Raw genomic sequence first — 21227 nt, 5'->3', positions numbered from 1 at the left:
CTGAATAGATCATTGTCTCCACTTTTTTTTTATTTTGGTCAACAGTATAGAATGCTATAGTACAGAACAGTGTTTGGTTTCCGTGTGGCTGTACCTGATATCTTTCACGCTGGGGCATTGCGAAAACATCTTTACCAATAAGAAGAACCCTTGCTCATTATAAAACAGAGGACGAGGAAGCAACCTACTCGTCTCCTCAGATCACCATGGCAACCTTGCAGAGGATACCAGTTATATATTTCATACCAGCTCTGCAGAGCGGTGATCAGGCCCATTGATTTTCCCATCCTTAATTTAAAGAGACAGTGGAAGGTTTAATCTGTGCAAATGTAGTTTTGAGCAGTTTCTAGCCATGGGGCTCCACTCTGAGTTTTTATGGGGCTTATACAGAAGGGCTGCCATACTCCTCGCTCTATGGAAGCAAGCTGCTAACCCTGGTCTCCATAGTTATTTTCACTCATTCTCAGTCGCAGGTCATTCTTCTTTCTGACCTTTATATGACCAAGAAAATGGTGTTCAGTTTTGTTAGTGGCAGCACCGCTTACACAAATGCAAAACACAACACAGCAATACACTGGCAAGGTTTGTACATCTGGCATAGGATAAAATCAAGACTATCATTTGTATATCTGAAGTTTACACCTACACTCAGTTGATTGTTCTTGAAAATGTGACATTTTAAAAGCCAATTTAGCCCATGTTTAAACATTCTCCCTATAGATTAACAGGTTTTTTTCTTGTAGGGTTGGTATCTTTGTCACTAGTGTTGCTAAGGGTTTTTGCAGTTGCTGCAAAGTGATATAATCTGTCATTGCAATCTTTTAAAAGTGCTATATAACTATCCAAGAAGTTACAGTATAGAGTTGAACTAACTTTATGATTTACATATCCAGATATTACAGTGTGTTATTATGTGTTCCACATGAAGAAGTTGATTATCAAAGTGATACGTAATGGAACTTTCTCGTTTTAAAAAAAAGCATCCCTGTTCTTGAACATTAGATATCAGAGATAAAGAATCATTGATATTTTAGAACAGGAGTGAAGCCAGTTGGGTGTCCCGCCCACATTTACTTTGATTCGAATCCCCGGAGGCGAGACATGTGGTGGGGAGTTGGACAGTAAAATAGCAGGGTTCACACACACACACACACACGCACACACAGATACACACAATAGAAAAATGCCATTGCATCTTTAAGTGACACCCATGTATCCCACACCCTGCTTTGCTGGTAGAGTAATTGTAAGAGAGCGAGAGAGAAATTGCAGCTCCGCTTTAGCCCAGGGCAGCTTCAAAGCGAAATTAACACACTGCCAATTTTACACAAACCTGCAGTGAGGGGAAAAAAACATACGCCAAGCACTCCGACCACCTTCGCCAAGGTAAACCTGATCTTTCTTTACCGCCGACAATAAAGAATGGGGGATTCGGTTTGGGGGTTCGGTCTTCTGTTTGTGTATTCATTCTCTTAGCTTGTATGTTTTATTACATTATTCGGGGTACGGCTTTAGCTCTCCTCAAGGACGGCTTCATTTTGTAATGCCTATGCCATTGCATGATCCAGCAGGGACCAGCGGCAAATAGAGTCTTTTCTTACTCGGGCATTTGCTGCGCAATCTATTCTATCAGCGCATTAACTCCATTGTGGGGCTATAACACAGAACCGGCGAGTTTGTGCTGCATGCGTGAACAATATGTAACATTTAAGAATATGTTTGTAAACATTTATTTTAGTATTTTATTTTATGTATGTATTTATTGATTTATTGATTGATTGATTGATTGCTCGATCGATTATTTGTATTATTATTTTTTTGTAGATTGACATGTCTTGGCACCTGCTTGTTTGTTGCGTCTGAAATATATACATCATTTCAAGTCCTTTTATACCTATATGTGTTTGCCTCATGCGTTTGCACAGCAGTTAAACTATTTCTGGAAAGCATGTGTTTGTAGCGAGGCACACCCTTATTTTATTCTGTGTTCTCTGTCTTGTATCAATATGCGGGAGTTTGATGTTTTTCTCCCTGTTGTAATAATCGATGCGGACGTGCAGTTTTGTTTATGCGGATTTCACAGAAAAGCTCATCATAGCATATTCTATGATGAGCATATTATTAGAATATGCTCATCTATCTATCTATCTATCTATCTATCTATCTATCTATCTATCCATCTATCTATCTATCTATCTATCTATCTATCTATCTATCTATCTATCTATCTATCTGTGTAGCTTATCTACCCACCCATCCATCAACCATAAGCTTTGATTGACGGCTGGGGGCTGGTTGATTGAACCCAGGCAGCCCATTATTTATACGATCAGCGCTGACTGACTATAATATTACAGGCAATATCAAACTCTATATTATCCCAATGACATTTGAACATTGTGGTATTTAAAAACATCTACAGTGCAGAGCAGAGGTTTAGTAGCAACATACAAAAATAGCAACTGTGTTGTAATTGCTGTTTAATGTCACTAAAACATGGTGCATCTGTGGTTATAGAAAATAAAATACTACAGTATACTACAGTATTGGGCAATACGTGTAATTCACTACTATATGAAATGTGATATACTATATTAAACTCTATAGTACTAAAATATAGTATTTTAAATAATTAAAGAGTGCAGTTAAATTGCATCTAATATACAATGTTTAGTGAATTTGGACTAGCGCTAGTGGATTTCTTGTTTTGTTTTATACAGGACCTGAAGTACAATTCAATTCAATTTCAGTTATACGTTGTCATTAATTAACCATGCATTCATTGATATGTTTGTATTTATGGACCATTAGGAGTCCTGTTCTGTTGTTACAATATTGAGATTTAGTCATTTTTATTTATTTCTATCTCTGGTTGCATTTTATCATCAAATTAGGGAACTCTAGTGGTTCTGTTTGGAACACAGGATGTAGAATCCTCTTTGTGGTTCAGTATATAAGAATGGCTCTTTACAGAACCCAAACAAAATTCGGCTTCTGGGGGAAAGCCCATAGTTTCTTTATAGACAGGGTTCAAAGGGCACTGTGTTGTTTTAAAAGCGACTGTCCAGTCCTCCGTGATTCCTCTTCCGTACCTCTGGCGCACTCATTTTAAGAGCACAGCGAGAGAGTAAAGAGTTTAGAATATGTATTTTTACATTACCATAGCAACATTTCTAAGCCAGTGATGGTGGTGGAGAGCAAATATCTTATTTAGCTAAGTCGTGTGTAGGATATTTCGTCTAACTGTGACATTAGGTATTCTCCAACTAAAAAAGATACCTGGTTCATTTGAAATCTAGCTAGCTGTCTTTTGAATGGTTTGTGCATGTTTTGATTGGCCGTTCAATTGTACCACTATATTGTAATAACTAAACGTGAACACAAAAGAAAGATGTGTCCAGCGAGATTAAAAATACATTCTCATGTTTCACTGTTTAACCCACATTTTTTATACACAGTCTTGTATGAAGGAGTATATATTATAATTTATAAAAGTATTTTTAAAAGTTCCCAATATTTGTGTAGACGGATATGATTGATCCCGCAGGTCACGGGACACGTGAGAAAGGTTGTGTAGCGCATCACCATGGGAACGTATTTCACGTCTGCATGCGCCGCCGAATTCCTCGCCTTCAGCCAATCAAGTGGGGAAAAGGGATGGGTGTAACCCATGACCCTGTAAGCTACAGACCAATGAGCGCTGCAGCTGAAGATCAGGTTTACCGCGAAGAGAAAAGCATTCCTCGATGGAGGAGGGGCAGTGTATGTGCATGTTGAGGGGGGCTGTTGTGTGGGTGTTTGTAAGAACTGTCGAGACAAAGGTAAGGGTACTAAGGGTACAAAATACTGGGTAATAAACTCCAAAGAATGCATCGAAACACCGTGGAGGGCGAATCAGTAGCAGGAAGTGTCACAAGGAAAATATTTTACATAGAACCGAAAGATATTCGTCACTGTGTTTAATTAAACGGTTCTTGGAAAAACCCTTTTCAATGGCAGTACTTGCTTGCTGTGTTTTGCATTGGTCTGCAGACTGCATGCACTTCTCTTAGTAACTGGCTATTTGTTTGTAATTATAACGTTTTGGTTTAGTTGAGTCCTGCTTCTGCAGATGGGGGTTGATTCAGCCTTGGGCATCATGTGTATATGCATAACTGTAATATTAATACGAGTTGTTATTCCTGCATTCTCGAACGACGTACACTATGTGTGCCCACATAATATTTAAAGTGTAGCCTCTTAAATCAGCCTAACAACAATATATAATGTTGACAGCTTTTTAAAAAAAACTATATTTGTTGTTGTTTTTATTATTATTGAAAGAGAGTGTATGTTCATAGCAACCGTGTTGCTCGTTTGTTTCAGTGTAATTCCAGTATCAAGCCAAACCCTGAATGCATTTGTATATCTAGGCATTGATGCAAATCCCAGGTATGCAATAATCTCTATTGATTTATTTTAATATGAATGCATGTCGATTTGCTCTCGTTTACCTGCCATTATGTAACAAGGTGTCATAGCTGTGTTTACCTGTAAACACTAAATAAACAAGCTGCTGAACTAATCTTGATAGTTGGTGTCAGTTTCAGGAAAAGGTAGTGGCCACGGATTATCTCTGGCACGCAGGGTTCGCAAATCAGAGTCCTGCATAAAAACAAAGTACAGTTCAACTTTATAAACGAATACTCAGTCTGTAAGAGAGTTTTGTATTTTATAAAATAGCAGCTGGCATGCTAGTACTGGATGGCTAGGTTTATTAGGAAGCTGTGTTTTTCCTGTGTGTGGTTCTGATTTGACTCTGCTTGTCGGTAGCTATATGGATCCAGGAGACAGTGAATTCGACTCTGGCCTGTCCCAGCTGGATACCCCCTGTCTGATTGTGGAGGACTCCCAGCCTGAGAGCCCTGCCCTGGAGGACGATCCTGACAGCGGCTATCGGACCCTGCTGGCTCGGCGCCTCTCCAGCCTGCAGCCCCACAGACACAGCCCTGTGCTGGTGAGTACCAGTAAGAATATCGATGTTTAATGCACAAAAGTTTTGGCTAATGCTTTCATCAGAAGTGTTTGTCTAATTGATCTGCTTTCTTCTTTTCTCACTTTATTTATTTATTTATTTATTTTTTTACTTTGATCTTGTCACTTTTGTCCGTGCAAGTTCACTGCGGCATTTCTTTAACTTCTGATACAGACGATTCCTCCTCAGCACTCTCTCAGTAATGCCAAATGTGTTCTCTGTTCACGTCACACTTTCACATCCACTTAGAATAATATATAACACACACACACACACACACTGCGCATACTTTTCCTCTGCTCTCTGTTCACCTCATGTATCTGCTTGTGTCCCTGCCTCACTCGTCCCTTGGCTCTGCCTGCCTCTGCAGTGCTTTCAGTAATGCTGGCTGTGTTCTCTCTGATAGGAGCTGATTTCTGCACCGCAGGGCAGTAAGGGGCCTATGGGTGAGGAGTCTGGAGAGGTGCAGAATGACGGCCACAATGCCTCAGGTAAGGGTAAGGGACTGACGCAGGCTTCAGCTCAGCTCAGACCATTAGCACATAGCAGTGAGGCTCACGAACTGATTCCTTCAAATTATTCTGCTTTTATCTGTATTTCAAAGATTAATGAGGTCTTTTGAAGGCACATCAAATTGCTGAAGTAACCTTTGTCCTTCACTGTCCTCAGCTACATTGGATTCCAGGAAAGGACACAGTTCAGTTGACGAGGAACATAGTCAAGTATATGAAGTGTGTTCCCCTTCCAGTTGCAACAGGTACAGAAGGATGCCCTCCTTTATAATGTATAGTGATCGTTCTGCTCCACGCTCTCTTCCACTGTCCCTGAACTGTAATAGTAACCATGTCATTTTTTAAACAAACACTGTGGAGTCTATTAGTCCTGCTTTTTGACTCCCTATATTCCCCCCTCAGGAGAAATTGAAGCCCTTATTAACCCCACTAAATCCAGTAGAATTGGGTCAGTGAGGGATCTGTTTAGAATACTGTGTTAAGAATGTACAATGTGCAAGTTGGGAATGGGACTGGAGCAGCTAACTGGTTCTTCAAACTGGCTATAATGTCACAGACCCCCAGATCCTGGGTGTGTTGCAGGATCTGTGGTGTAATTGTTTTCTACCTCCCTTTGACACAGAGCCCCAGCTCCTCCTAATAGCCAGCCTGCAGAGGAGGAGATGGAGGACGGAGCAGATTCAACGACACAGCCAGCCCAGGAAAAAGGTACCAGTCCCCCTGTGCAACTGAATCTATATGCATACCAGCCAGTAATAAAACAAGTGTAATTATTGCAGTTCGCATTAGAGAGTGTGTGTGTCTCGCTCTCTCTCTTCACTGCAACTGGACGTACCTTCCAAATGTTAAATTTACATTTTCAGTTATACCTTTAGAAATGTTTATCCAGTTTTGAAACACAAACATACTTTGTAGTATTTTGGCTGCTAAATCTGGGAGATGTCTAAAAATAGCTCTTTAATTAAAAAAAAAAAAAGAAAAAAAAAAAAATGAAAACAAAGAACCATAAGTATAACTTTAAATATCCTGCCCACCCTTTGATCTGTACTGCACTGTTGGAGACTCCCTGAATGTGGATGCCATTGTGGTGTTATCACTGCAGTAAGCTAATGAGAGGGGTGTGTGTCTGTGTCTCTGACTCGTGTGTGTCTGTGTCTCTGTGTCCTGTCTGTGTGTAGAGATGTCCCAGCCGAGCTTCGGGTTTCTCGAGATGTCACAGAGTCAGGATGTGGACGAGGAGCTTGAGAAGAGTGCAGAGAGTCTGGGAGAGCCAGAGAAGGAAGGGAAGACAGACAGCCTCGGGAAAGCAGGTGAGTCACCTTGCTTCCTGCTGTATTCCCTTGGAGATAAACCTTTGCATTGGGAGGTGGGCACAAATGTGACTAACCCAGCATTCACATCTTGACTTTACTGTTTTAAAATACCCACTTTAGAGTAAGATTGCTACTCCTAACCGACCAGGCTTTTAATTGAAATAGGGACTAAAAGTTCATTATAATGTGCTTAGTTTTCCATTAGTGCACATAATTCCCATCCTGTGCATTTTCCCCTACTACACAAAGACAGGTTCATGATCACAGCTCCTCCGGTTTCCTTTTCTGCAGATGGAGATAAACGTAGTATTGGAGGAAACGGTCTGACCTCAACCGATCGAAATGAAGCATGCAAAAGGTACATTGAGTGGCATTTCTATTGACGTGGATTGATGGCTGGTTTGTAAAGGAGTTTCATTTGGTATGTAACCAGTTCATTCCTCCACCACAGGTCAGAGGTGACCTCCAGCTGTTCCGCTGTGCAAGAGAAAGCGTCTCGTGGGGAAAAGGAAATGACAATACACCGCCTGCTGTTGGGGGAGGGGTCGGAGGTCGAGGATTCACCTGACCAGGAAGAGGATTCAGAGATCCTGTCCACTCAGGAGCACATGTTTGAGCAGGACGCGGCAGGTGAGTCTAAGTAAAGGAACTCGATTGAAATGGCTTTGTCGAGGAGGAGGAGCTACACTGCTGCCACATGCATGGAAATGCGTCTCTGATTTAGGAAGCCTGCAGCAGAGAAGTTTTCTAAGATTTGACTAGAATTTCTCATGCTCGAATTCAAAGAGCTGGAGTGGCATGTCGGTGTAGTTATTGCAAGGGTTTCCTGTTTAGGATCTGGAGTGGACAGCACAGTGTCGGGATCAGAGAGCCGTTTCACCCCTGTGTCAACCCCTGTTGAGAGCCTGCGACTTCTACACCTCTCTGGACAGACCACCCTGGTGCAGGAGAGCCTCTCACAGTATGTCATTATTATTATTATTATTATTATTATTATTATTATTATTATTGTTAATAATATAATTGTTGGATTGCACTGCTTCCTTGCTTTCTAATGCTAGAAGAATGGCCTCTTGCTAATGTAAGTTAATCTGTACAGTTACACTACTGCATTGCTGGCTGCAAATTTCTTTATTCGCTTGACAGCAAGCCTGGTTTTACAGAGCTGGTTTTGACACTGAACTAAAAAAGGTAGCTAAAAGTAAGCTATAATAAGACAGTCCAGGATTGATGCTAATCAGGGTCTGTGAAAACAGTCAAAAGTAAGAGTTTAATGGAAGTAGTGGATTGAAGTTAGGAAGTAGGAAGTGGTCCTTTTTTGAAGGTGTTTAGCTCGGTGCCTGTCTCTCTGTTTCCACAGGAACTCCCCTGAATTTGTGGCGCCCTCCCAGGACGCTTTTGGCCCAGCGCCCATCATTGTCCCGAACTCGCCTACCGAACTAGGTAAATTCCTTTCATGGTCCTTCAGTCACTTTCTTTACTGTCAGTTTCCGCTTCTCATGTGAAGAAGAGGACTTGAAAGGTAGTGTGTTTTATATACATAACCAGCTCAACCTATTAAAAGGTATCTCCCATTTTTTTTTATTGTCCTTCTTGTATATTTGAAATGGTTATTCCTGGTTGTACTTATTTTTTTATTTTTTCACAAAGATGATGATGATGAACCAATGGATACATCCCTCCCAGCTGAAGAAGCTGACCAATCAGGAAAGATGGCAGAGGAGCCAATGGAAACAGACCAGCCTCCATCTCGTCTTGAAGAGGCTTCCTCCCTTGGTCCTCAAGCCTCCACCCCAGTATCGCAGAACTCCCCTGCCTTCGCAATGGAGCCGTCCCTCCCTGTGCCAACCCAGCCACAGTTTTCACATGTAGGTGTCAGCCGAGCGGTCATCTTCCAGCCAGGCTGACCCACAAGAATTACATTGAAAAAACTATTTTGAAATGTGTTATTATATTAAGAATGTACTATTTGAGTAGGGCTGCCTGTTACAAGACTGTGACAGAATTCAGCTGACCTACCGTTGTACTGAATTCAAGTGCTTTCGTTTTAGTTTTGTTCCTGTTGGTTTTTAATCACACTGTGGGCCTGGTTCCGCCCAGTTGTTGTGCTCTATCCACTACCCCTGGTTAACTGGCTCCGTTTTTGTCTCTACAGGATGTTTTCGCTCCCACTCAGAGTGTGGAGGGCAGCAGGAGCAGCAGCTCTCCTGAGAGAGCTAGTAAACAGCAGCCACAGCCCCCAGCTGAGGGCCCCTCCAGGCAACCTGATGCAGAGGCTCCCAAAGACCCTCCGACAGAGGAAAAGAGAACAGACCAGCGTGAGGACTCAGAACCCAGCCAGTCAGAACCCAGTGGGGCAGAGGAGGCATTCCGATTGGAGCTTTCTACTAACAGTGAGTGTAGTGCTATTCCCCGGCCCACGGGGGGCGCTGTGGATGAAGAGGAGGAGGAGGATGACGAGTCGACACAGATTGAGGAGCTTAGTGGTGTAGTCGGTGCACCATCTGGCAACTTGCTACTCTCACAGGGAAGCCTGCACAGTTTGCAGGAAACTCCTGAAAGAGCCGAAACTCCAGCAACAGTTGAACCTAACGATTGTAACAGCTTAGCAAAACCGCCAGCTAATGCAGTACCAGCTTTAACAAGCAGTTTGTCGAAATGTTCGGCAGTTGCTGTACCAACTGACACTAGCTGTTTGCCAAAACCTCCAGTAACAGTAAAACCAACTGAATTTAAGAGTTTGCCAAAAGATTCTGAAGTGGTGGACTCAGGCAAGACTAACAGTTTGCCGGACGCTGCTGAAATGTTAGATGCAACCAAGTCTGTCAGTCTTCAGAAAGCTTCTGAAATGGGAGCTTTGGACAAGACTAGCAATGTGCCAAAAGTTCCTGCCCCAGTGTCCTCAGAAACAGCCATCAGTTTGCTGAAACCTTCTGAAACAGTAGACCTTACAAACACAAGCAGTTCTGAGAAACCAGACACTGTAGACCTAACTCTCACTAGCAGCTTGCCACAGGTTCCTGTAGAAACACTAGACCTAACTAAGACCACCACCAGCGGATTGCCGCAAGAAGTGCCAGAATTAGAAGATAAACCAAGAGCTCCTGGGATTGTGAAGGGTCTGGAAGCTGATAGTCCTGCTACAGCCACTCAGGTGCATGAAGAGCCAATGGAAATCCAGGCTGGGAATGTTGTGGTGTCATCGGAATCACAGCCAGAGGCAGCCATCTCCAGTAAGGCCAGTCATCATGAAATTAGGGATGAGCCCTTGGAAAAGAGGAGTGAAGATGTGGTGGAAGAGACACCTGAGGAAGAGCAAGAGAAGATGGAGGAGGGAGTCGAAGGAACAGGCCTCTGTCTTGCCTTGTCTCAGAGCCAAGCTCTCTCCCTGGGACCAGAGCCTATGGAAGAGGAAGAAAAGTCCTCAGAAAGAACTGGGTACCCCAAAAGCACTGATCAGCCTCCTTGTGCGCAGGAGAGCATCCTCAAACAGGACAGCAAGGAGGAGAAGAAGAGCGAGGCAGAGAACAGCTTTAGTAGCAGTGTGATTGTAGTGGAGGAGAGCGAGAGAGAATCCTTTGACAAGGGGAGCGAGAAGACTCCCCAGCAAAGGAAAGGGGAGGCAGGATCATCCCAGCCCATTATTGTGGAGTCTTGTCCAGATGATTCTCCTAGTATTCTGGAGATTCCTGAGGAGAAGGGAGGCAGGACCACAAAGAGCTCCCTCACCCCCACGGCCTCTGCCAGACAGGATGGGGAGGAGCCAGGGCAGAGCAAGCAGCTGGAGGAGGCAGGGTGTGCCATAGAGGTAGAAGGTCAGAGAGGGGACAAGAGTCTGAGTGACAGCTCAGGGGGTACGGCCATTTCATTTATTCGTTTATATGAACAGCATGATTCTGGCCTCTAGCGACAAAATCTAGTTGCCAAAGATGCACAGTTCTGTTTGATTTGCCAACTTTTTTACAGACCAAACAGACACATCTGTGTGTTCTTAAGTGTAATTCTAATGTTTGCAGTACCTTTTGTCCACAGTTGTGTGACACCACCCTCGGGTGAATATGAGGTCATCCTATCTAAATGGCTTCCCTTTGCGTTCTGTTCTTTTTAGATATCCCATTTCATTTTACTCTTCCCAAGGAAGGAGAGCTGATTCACCCAGCAGCCAGTGCAACACCTCCACTGATTGGTCAGCTGAAACAGCGCCCCCGACACAGCACTCCCATTGGTGGGTTTCTTTGGCTTTTGCTCTGATGACCAAACATGTTTTTGCTATAATTAAAACTGCAGTTTGTAATTAAGCTGTAATCTTCACAAATATTGGAGTATATGCTGATCTCCATTTTGCAGGGGTTTATCCTATCTTACAAGCATTGCGTTTTGTTTTTCTAGCTTGATATTAACAGCAAAATTCTCTGTTATAAATGAAGGTATTGTGTTTTGTTTATTCTTTTAATGAAGAGGTTGGATCCTGTTCTGACAACACTGTGGTAACTGGTGATGTTACCAGGGAGACTGCCATGGCAACTAGTGACATTATGGCTGAGGAGAGTGGGGGTGAGGGGGCCAAACAGGACTCTGCCTCCACCACTGCTGAGCATGATGGGAAACTGAGTCTGAGGATGAAACTCGTGACGCCAGTGAATGAGGAGAGCCCAGAGTCTGCACGTTTCAGTTTGCAAAGTAAGAGCAGCGGGCTAGGAGATGTACTGCTCTGAACTTTCAAAATACACCACTAGCTCCAGTGAGATTCAGTTTGATTGAATGCTCATTGAGGTTGGGTTCTGAATTTCATTTGCTCAAGACAGTGTTGATGCTGGAATCGCCCAAGCTGTATTTATGGGCACCATGCCCACCCCCTTTGCCAACCTGCTCCATGGGCTCCTTGACGTTCATACAAAAGGCAGAACCCCATTTAATTTGAGAACAGAATCCATCTACAGACCAGTGCCCCCTTTAAGTTGGTGTTTAAGATGTGTTTAGATCTCCGTCCACAGTGAGGTGTGTTACCGCAGTCAGAATGACTGGCTTAGACTGTTTCATTGCCTAATGCACTGCCTGAACTATTGCCATTTTATTTAATTCTTTGTTTCCTCCTCAGAGCCGGCACTGTCTCAAGAGGAAGGCTCTGTTGCCATGGCTCCCACTGTTGCTATGGCTGTAACCAGGTAACCCACACTTGTTGCTAGGCAGATGGCAGCTTATTAAGAAAGGACCCATCCGTGAGTTCAGGCACCAGTTTAAGCCGCTGATTTCAATTAAAAGAATGCAGTAATTTACCTTTTGAAATAGTGCGATTGGTTATGAAATATTAAAACAACTTTCAATGCAAAAATATAAAGAACAATAATAATGTATTGTCCTTTTTTAAAAATGGTTATGACTTCCCTATCACTGCTTCAAGGTGACTTGCCCTAGCAGAATTGCACATAAGATTACCAAAGAAAAGCTTTCTGAATCTTCGTTTGTAATGCAGTTAACCCTAGCTGTGCAATATCTTTAAAGTAACAAAGCTGAGAAGTCCTTTGCTGGGCATTGAGTTTGTGCACTGCCATAGAGAAACTCCTGCTGTTCTCCTGAGCAGTGCCATAAAGGACAAATGGCAAACGTGTTCCCATTTACAGCTTGATGCATCTGTGCTGTAACCATGAAGTATTACCTGGAATCGTGCTGTGGATTGTTTAATATCAATTGAGGGGAGAATAGTGCTCTGATGTCTCTGATAGGGCTAGTTCAGTCTCCTGATCTCTCTGTTGCTCTCACATCTCACTCTCTCTCATCATCTCGTTCAGCCCCCAGCGGAGCCAGTCCGTGTTTAGCCGGGTGTGTGAAGTACGGAGACAAGTGGAGGTTGCAGGACCTGGGCACCCCAGCACCCCCACCAGGCAAGATCCCCTTCTGTTCCTTTGGACACACACAGCACCTTGCAGTTACAGTCACTTACTGAACATTCTCTCCAATACGCTGTCCATCAGGATTAACACAGAGCACTGCTGCCCTCTACAGGTTGCAGGGACTCATTATGGCAGGAGATGGTTGTACAGTTGACGCCTCTATCGGGAAGCCTCGGGAGAAGTACAAATATCCTGAATAAGCGGCTGTCCAATTAAACGAAAGGCATTTCAGACAACCTTCGTCACATTTTTGGTTGTCTAAACAAAGTGACGTCCCAATTAAACAACTTAAATAGCATTGGGAAGAACCGTCTCCCAGAGTTGTATCCCATTTAAGCAGAAATCCTGATTACCAGTATCCCGATTAGGCGGCGCCGACTGCAATGGCAGACAGGGGGCACTGTGCATTAGAGGAAGAGGTCACTTTTACAAAGCCACTTACTTAACTTTAGTTGTCCTTGTTTAAACCCTAAAGTGATATTTTTTATAGATTAGGTTTTTCATGAACAATTATTCAGATGTAAAGTTTGTGTGACTTCCAGTGGGTGTGATCTCTGTTTGATTTGCTCCATTTTAAAAAGCAATGCACATTTAAAATGCTGGATTTAGATCCAGGCTCAAATGAAACCCGTGGTGGTCCCAGCGCACTGTAGCTGTGAATTCCTGCTGTACGTTTTAGTGTAGCGGCTGTTAGCTGTGACCCAGTTCTGAATGGTGCTGCTATTCTGGGCTTCAGTCTCCCTCATGAGAGGAGCAGCGGTTTACTTGTTCTGCTGCAAAGTCGCTTCAAGGTACTTCTCAAGGATCCCTCTCCAAAGTCAGAGACGTGACTAAGATCACTGCTGCTCCTGAGGACAGCAGTAGATCCCCCCCCCCCCCCCCATGCCCTCTTGAGTGGGGTCTTCCTTGTACTTCTCTTCTGTGTGGTGGAGATGCCTGGCATAAGAGTACATGGGGAAGGTATTCAGTGTCAGGTTGCAAACACAGCTACGGAACAATTGATTGTTCTGAATCTGTGAGTCCCCCAACTAGCTGCTCTGTGAAAACCCTCTCCCATCTGGATGGCAGCTCTGAAAACGGCACCTGCCCAAGAGGCCATGGAGGGGCGGGGAATAACGTTTTGTTTGTACAGGATCTTGCATGTAGTTCTGGCATCCTAACAAAATGATTTGACAGATGCTTAGTGGTTTATCAGGCTGATGGATGAATGTTGTCGGTGCTAGTTGGCTAACATGGCTCTGCCCTCTGCAGGGGTGACCCCTACCGTACCCCTTGTTCCCAGGACGGAGACGCTGGTCTGGAGGGGCAGAGGGCTCCGAGGCTGAAGCAGATCTCCCGCAGTCACGCCTTGACCTCTCGGTCCTCGCTGGACATCGGCCAGTCTGGGGGGACCCCACAGAGGGAGGAGGAGCCTGGCTCGGGATCGGAGGGCAGTCAAGGTCACTCAGGGGTCAGCAGCAGTCAGAGCCTGCCCCAGGAGAGGGCGATGTGGGCGAGCCGCAGGGTAAAGGAGATCCAGACAGAAGCCCTGACACCCAGGCCAGTGGAGGAGGCTGCCACTCAGACAGAGAGACTGGGGCTCCCTGAGAAGCAGGAGGAGGAGGAGGAGGAAGGGGAGGAGGAGGATGACGACGATGATGATGAAGGAGATCCCCTGGAGAGATGCAGCGCAGCAGTGCAGACTGACAGCCCAGCCAAGAGCCAGCTGCGCCGCAGAGCAGTGTCCCAGCAAACGAGCTTTGAGTCAAGTGGCCCTCAGAATCTACAGAGCAGGGTACTGGGGACTGGGTCTGTGCACGGTTTTTGTATAGGTTTCTTGTTTAGGTTAAAATGCTTCCTTGGGCAGTGCAAGGATCAGGGGGAGGGAGGTTCAGTTCTGTATACGTACATGAAAAGTGTAAGGCTGTCATGTTTGTGTGCCTAATCTCCACACCTCCTCTCCTCCTTCGCTGTGTTGCAGCTTCGTCAGAGAGCCGTATCCCAGCAGACCAGCTTTGAGGCAGGCAGCACTCGGAGTCTACATGACAAGGTGCTGGGGACAGGGGCATATACATGGAGATTGAGACCAGGGAAGAGGTCTGGGACCTGTAGAGACTTGTCTGAATCATGTACAGGCTAGAGATTTGGGAGAGGGAGGGGTTATGCACATAAATACTGGTTGCAGGGACTCATTATGGTAAAGAGAGAGGGACAGGAGTGAAATAAGGATGTGGGGCCTGCATAGAAGGCAATGTCCTCTAACCCCCTGCCCTGTTGCTGTGCTGCAGGAAGAGTTGGAGTTGCCCCTGTCTCAGCCAGTTCCGGGTCACTCTGTCCGGAGACACGTGAGGACAATCCGGGAGGTGCGAACCATCGTCACGCGCATCATCACTGATGTATACTACGAGGACGGGAGGGAGGTGGACCGCACTGTCACTGAGGTGAGCGCTCCTCTACCAAGCATTTCATTTCACCCACTTCTACGTTTTTACACACTCTAGCAGTAATAACATGAATGTTCTTCAGTTCGTCAGCGCAGTACAGTTGTTTTCTCTTTAAATTTATGTGCGCTTTTCTCAGTTGAATTGTGTTCCTCCCTTCAGGAGTCGGAGGAGCCGGTTGTCGACTGCCGTGTCCTGGAGAGTGATGCCTCCCCGTCTCGCACTGGCGGCTCCATGACCTCCGGTGACCTGGGTGATGTCAGCTCCCTGTCCTCCAAGACGCCCAGCCTGCATCGCAGCTCCAGTGGTGCCAGTAGCGGGGGGGCCGGGACGGCCAGGGCAGCGGGGAGCGGTGACACCGCTGGGAAGTTTGCTATTCCCCTGGGCCGTGGCACACCCACCAGGCATGCCAAGTGAGTCTGAGGCACAGCGGTCTGTCTCCGCCCTGTTCACTGACTCTGGAAGTCCTCCTTTCTGTCTTTCTTTCTGTCTTTGGCACTTTCCTACCAGTTTGTCCCCTTCCTCTTTCATCATTGGCCTGTCTGTCTCTTGCTTTTTCCTTGTACCCTGCCTGAACTCCAGTCCCTGCCAGGTAGGAGCTGGGACACACATTTCCTGGACTCTTGTTGCTTTTTATATCAACCTTGTAAGTTTGCAGACAGTGCACGACAGGGAGGCTTTTTTTTCTACTTTCTGGCAGCTTGCCCAGCTAAAACCCGCACAGCCACCGGCTCTGACCAATGGCTGTAAGCAGTGTCCCCTCTCTCGCTCTGATCCTCACTAACTGACTCACTCACTCACCCCGTGTGTGTCTCCTCAGCCAGCAGAAGGCAAGTGCACAGATGCCAGAGGGCCCCGAGGGGACGGTGGCGGGCGGGGAGGATGGAGACAGAGCGCCCGGGACGCCCCGCGGCAGGGGGAGACGAGGCCGACCCCCGTCCCGAACCTCCCTCTCCAGGTGAGAAGGCAGGCAATGACCTTTCCCCAGATACTCCTCGCTGCCGTACCAAGTCCACAGTTCTTATTTTATTTGCTTGGTTTAACTGCCCGCTGTTTTTGCAAGGATCCTCAGAATTGGCATTGCTTTTGTCATTGCGCAGTGGATTATTTGAGTGTAGGCAATCCTAACCGTGAATTCTCCTGTCATTGCTGAGTCCTCTGTGCAGCAAGGTGGAGGCGGGAGGAGATGAGCTGTACCCTCTCAAACTCGTCACAAGAAGAGCTTGTAATCCCAGGAAGCCGAATTACTAAATTAATTTGACGTATTCAGCTGGGTTTGAATTGGAGTTGAATTCCTTAAGAATGTTTCAGTCATGGACTTCTGGTGGAAAGAGAAGTGGATGACAATATATGTAGTGATCACAGTACTGCAGTTGGCGTGTCGTAACTATAGTTTGGGTGCAGGGGAGCCTATTCATGTTAAATAATGAAGCTTCTGTCTCTGCTGTCGTCCTCATTCCGTCTCAAACTTGGTGTCCTTGCTGCAATTGTCTCTCCTGCTAGCTTTCTCGTCCTCACTCTGTTTCTCTTGCTCTGTCCTCCCTGTTCTCTCTAGCACAACTCCCTCTCCTTTTCTTTATCGCTCTCCCCTCTCTCTCTGTCACCTGTCCTAACTCTCTCTTTGCTGCCCCCTAGGGAGTGTATGGTTCCTGCACAGAGGGATGGCGCCCCTAACCCAGCCAGCTCTTCCTCTGAAGAGGAAGCCTATACCCGGGTATGTGTCCGTCCGGAGCAGCCCCCTGCCCACTCTGCTGAGCTGTCCTCCCCACGAGGGACCTTGCGGCGCTCCGACTCCCCTGAACTCCCCTTGCTACAGTCCCAGTACCCTGACACCAGTGGCGGCAGTTCCTTTGTAGGGCTGCGTGTCGTCGCCAAGTGGTCCTCTAACGGGTACTTCTACTCGGGCTGCATCACCCAGGACACGGGTGCCGGGCGCTTCCGCCTGCTCTTCGACGATGGCTACGAGTGCGACGTGCTGGGCAAGGACATCCTGCTGTGTGACCCCATCCCTCTGGAGACAGAGGTGACTGCACTGTCCGATGATGAGTACTTCAGTGCAGGTGAGGAAAGTGTGACTTACAGTGCAGTGAGGGGAGGAAAAGGGAGCATTCACCTTGGTTCTAATGATGTCTAAACTTGGTGCATAGAATGCTGTAATTGCAACATTGACCTTGATGAGCCCTCTGCTGCAACAATGAGTTGCTGTTTGGCTCTGATTGATTTGATTGATTGATTGATTTATGGATTGGTTTGTGGTGTTGCCCTGCCCCCCAGGTGTGGTGAAGGGCCACAAGAAGGAGGGTACAGACTTCTATTACTGCGTGGAGAAGGATGGGCAGCGCAAGTGGTACCGCAGGATGGCAGTGATCCTGTCTCTGGAGCAGGGGAATCGGCTGAGGGAGCAGTTTGGACTGGGACCATACGAGCCTGTCATGCCCCTTACCAAGGCCTCCGATATCAGCCTGGGTAAGAGATGACGATAAGAGACACCCTACATGCGACGTGTTATGTACAGTCCAAGTAAGAAAGTGAATATGCTTTTATCATTTAAAACCCCGATCTGTGCTTCTTTGCCGCAGATAACCTGGTGGAGGGGAAGCGAAAACGTCGTGGGAACGCAGTGGGTAGCGGGACCCCCACCCGGGGGGCGGCCGACAGCCCGCGAGGCCCGGGATACGCAGGGAAGAGGAAACTGATCAGCTCAGAGGACGACAAATCCCCAGCCAAGCGTGGACGCAAGTCAGCCTCTCCCAAAACCGGTATGGATACCCCCCCACGGGGAGGGACTTAGCCGAGGTATCATAAACCCTCCCCTCTCCATCCCTCAAACACTCCCAGTAAAGCTGCTCCGAGATGGGAAACCTAGACAACAATGTATCATTTGTTAAAAAAGGATTGTGCACAATCAACCTGTTTTTAATGTGTGTCTCTTTATATCTTGATTTTATTAGAGACATTTTATGTGTGTGTGTGGCTTTATTTGATTTCTTTCTTTTAATAAAATGTTTTGGATTTTACATTGTCTGTTTTTTTTTTCTCTTTTGCAACTTTTTGTGATATACTAAACTTTTAAATGAATAATTTAATAATAAAAAAAAACTGAAACCCATTCTGTGTTTGGTATCAAGATCACACAGCTTTTACCCTGTGGTTTTATACAAAATCTTAGTGGAAAGTAGGGTCATGTTCATGCCATTTGTTTTGAAAGCAGTACAACACATTAACAATAAAACTAAAAACATGTCTGTCAGGATGCGGTGGCTCAGTCGTGTTCAGTCTGTATCTGCACGACATTCCTCCACAGCTCCTCCTTCACTGAAGTACATGCTGCTTCTGTTCTGTACCTCGCCTTCTCATTGCTCCAGGGTAATCTACTGCACGTGTGCATTGCAATGATGACTGAAAGACTGCTGACATTTTTCATGACAGTTTTGTTGAAAATATTTTACAGGGTGAGCCTGCAGTGCTGGTATTTCCAACATGGGTAACCAAGTAGTTTAACAATCGATGAGGCACTAAACCTTTTAAAGTAAAAATTCAGGGCCAGATTTTGCTAGAGTGAATCTGGACTTCGTTTAGTGTGGTGGTGGTTTACTGTGTACGTAGTTCATAGGACATTCTTGTGGGGAATCTGGGATGTGAAAAGTGCACAGCATTCTGCTGCCTGGTTTGACCACAGTACATAACCTGTTTGAGCTTTGGAAATGCGCTCCATTGCAGAGGTTTCTGTAAGGTGGCTCATTGAGAACATTTCTAATGATGTAGAGATCACAAAATAAATGGTCTTGGTTTTGACACTTCACCTTGCATATTTCCAAATAACAAGATGTGATGTCAATCTAACATTTTGAAATGTCTAGATACTGGGATAAACATCACAAGATGTATATATTTTTTATTTTTTTCATTCCATCTCCTTTTATTATCCAATGCTATCCCTGTCCCGACCTCTAGGTGATGCTGTCTCTGTTTTCCCAGCAGGGCGTCGTGGGGAGCTGTGTGGCACCTCTGAGAGCGGTGGCGAGCTGCCCTCTGACCCTGCTGACCTAGTGGAGACACACGGGCCCCTCCCCCGCAGCGCCTCTCTCTTCCTGGGGTACGCCTTCCTGCTGACTGCTTCCTCCGAGACTGACCGTGAGACCAACCACCCGGGCAGCGAGAGTGAGGACGGTGAGGGAGGCGCACGCAGCACAAGAACACACGCGCTGTCGGCTTGCCTCGCCTCGCTGTTCCAATCGTGTTTGTGTTTTATCTTGACAGAGTATGTGGAGACAGCCCCCTACAACAAGCGCTACACTGAGAGCCAGCTGAGAGCCGGGGGAGGATACATCCTGCAGAACTTTAACGAGGGCCAGGTGAGGGGAGCCCTGCTGCAATGTCTCTGAGGCACCACTGCCTCTAGAGCACTTTAATGAGCGAAGAGGACCTCGTCCATAACTAAGGTCCATACGACCAATGCCTTTGCAGTGAAATTACTGATGGTGGTGGTATTGTTTTGATAGGATGGGAATTTAGTATTTTACATGAGGAACCATGACATGGTAATAACAGCCCAGGGTAATTGCTTCACAAGACCGTTTCCATGTAATTACACTGTAGTTGCCATGTAAAGCAGGCACATTGGTAATTACCCAGCTATTAGTGTAGTTACATGACTATAGATGTCCTGTAATAAAGTGAGAATGTAGCGCAAAGAGTCACAAGTGAACCCTTGACAAACCCAAACGTGCAGACTCTAACAGCCTCCCGCCCCCCAGTGTAACGCAGCCTATCAGACCCTCTTGATTGCGGACCAGCACTGCCGCACCCGGAAGTACCTGCTGTGCCTGGCGAGCGGCACCCCCTGCGTGTCACACCTGTGGGTGAGGGACTCCTGCCACGCCAACCAACTGCTCAACTTCAGGAGCTACCTGCTGCCAGCCGGCTTCGGGCTGCAGGAGAACAGCATTGTCGATTGGTAGGGATCCCAACATGCCGTTATTGTGCTGAAAGAAAAGCCTTGTGCTAGCAAGCGTCATGCTTCATTGGGCTGAAGGACTGTCTCTTCTCGCATGCATTTTATCAGGAGTCGATATGCGCTTGGCTGCAGAACCACAGTCACTGGTGTTTCATTCAGTTCTACCTGATCATTACAAATCATTCTTAGTCCATGAATACATCAGGTGAACCCAATTCTCCTCTTCATTCTCTTTCCTTCCCATCCAATCCTGCGCAGGCACCCTCGAAGGAGTCCGTTCCAGTCCCTGAAAATCCTGCTGGTGTCGGACCGACCCCTGGAGCTCTGGGCTGACCTGCTCATGATGGGAGGAGCCTCCTCCGTGCGGCAGCACAATGCAGCCACACAAAACCAGGGTGAGTGCACGTGAACAAAAACCAAGCATACTGACTCCAGCCAATATCTCTGTGTGCATGGGTCTGGCTCTCCTTGTTTCTGTTATTAGGTCTCCCTCGAAAAAGATTTCAATCTCAATGTGGATAAATGAAGATTAAAAAATGATTGGTACACATCCAAGTGGGTTTATGGATACTTATTGTGTTTCCTTTGCTATTGACTGAGGGGTTAGGTAGTTCTTGATCACTGCTGAGTCAAACAGAACAGAACTGCCAAAAGGAGTGTCTTTGTAAAGCATGCTGTCGTGTGTGACTTGATAAAGCATGTACTGAATAATAGCTCTTCCCGTGTGTGGATGCTCATGATTTCTCGGTCTCTGCTGGCAGAGGTTGCGGTGGGCGTGTTTGACCTCGTCGTGACGGATCGCTCGTGCCCTGCCTCGGTGCTGAAGTGCGCGGCGGCGCTGGATCTGCCGGTGGTGTCTCCGGAGTGGATGATCCAGAGTCTGATTGCCGGGGAGAGACTGGGCTACACCACGCACCCCCAGTACAAACACGACCACACTGCCACCTAACACTACCACCCCACAGCCGACCGCTTTTAACCCCCTTTTAGAGCCTTTTAAATGTTCTGTGTTTGTAACCGTACTTGTGCATGCTTTACCTGTATATAGTTTTATCCCTCGCGATTTTTATGAAGAAATAAATTGTGATTGTTTCATTCTATACCCGTGTTGGTTTTTTGT

General features: G+C 46.1%; 1 protein-coding gene across 6 annotated transcripts; it reads left to right on the top strand.

Moving 5' to 3' along the window:
- The first annotated feature begins 1169 nt into the window (after positions 1-1169).
- LOC117429681 (TP53-binding protein 1-like) lies at positions 1170-21207 on the top strand. 6 transcript variants are annotated; one of them, XM_058995374.1, is made up of 30 exons: positions 3605-3821; positions 4366-4431; positions 4813-4996; positions 5421-5505; positions 5684-5771; positions 6149-6234; positions 6705-6836; positions 7131-7197; positions 7291-7469; positions 7674-7800; positions 8200-8282; positions 8490-8707; positions 8995-10693; positions 10948-11064; positions 11298-11519; positions 11938-12004; positions 12629-12721; positions 13982-14504; positions 14691-14759; positions 14998-15150; positions 15313-15563; positions 15971-16108; positions 16786-17210; positions 17425-17616; positions 17730-17909; positions 19132-19320; positions 19411-19505; positions 19908-20107; positions 20366-20502; positions 20869-21207. In XM_058995374.1, the coding sequence occupies exons 3-30, from the start codon at positions 4817-4819 to the stop codon at positions 21054-21056; spliced, it is 6183 nt and encodes a 2060-aa protein (XP_058851357.1). In that variant the 5' UTR covers positions 3605-3821; positions 4366-4431; positions 4813-4816; the 3' UTR covers positions 21057-21207. The 6 variants fall into 6 exon arrangements, with proteins under 6 accessions (XP_058851356.1, XP_058851357.1, XP_058851353.1 ...); XM_058995370.1 differs by having other exon boundaries at positions 19129-19320; XM_058995373.1 differs by lacking the exons at positions 3605-3821; positions 4366-4431 and adding an exon at positions 1170-1386 and having other exon boundaries at positions 19129-19320.
- The last annotated feature ends 20 nt before the right edge of the window (positions 21208-21227 follow it).

This window comes from Acipenser ruthenus, chromosome 21 (genome assembly GCF_902713425.1).
Source record: "Acipenser ruthenus chromosome 21, fAciRut3.2 maternal haplotype, whole genome shotgun sequence".
NCBI classification, from domain to species: Eukaryota; Metazoa; Chordata; class Actinopteri; order Acipenseriformes; family Acipenseridae; genus Acipenser; species Acipenser ruthenus.
This window is presented reverse-complemented; position numbering and strand designations above follow the sequence as displayed.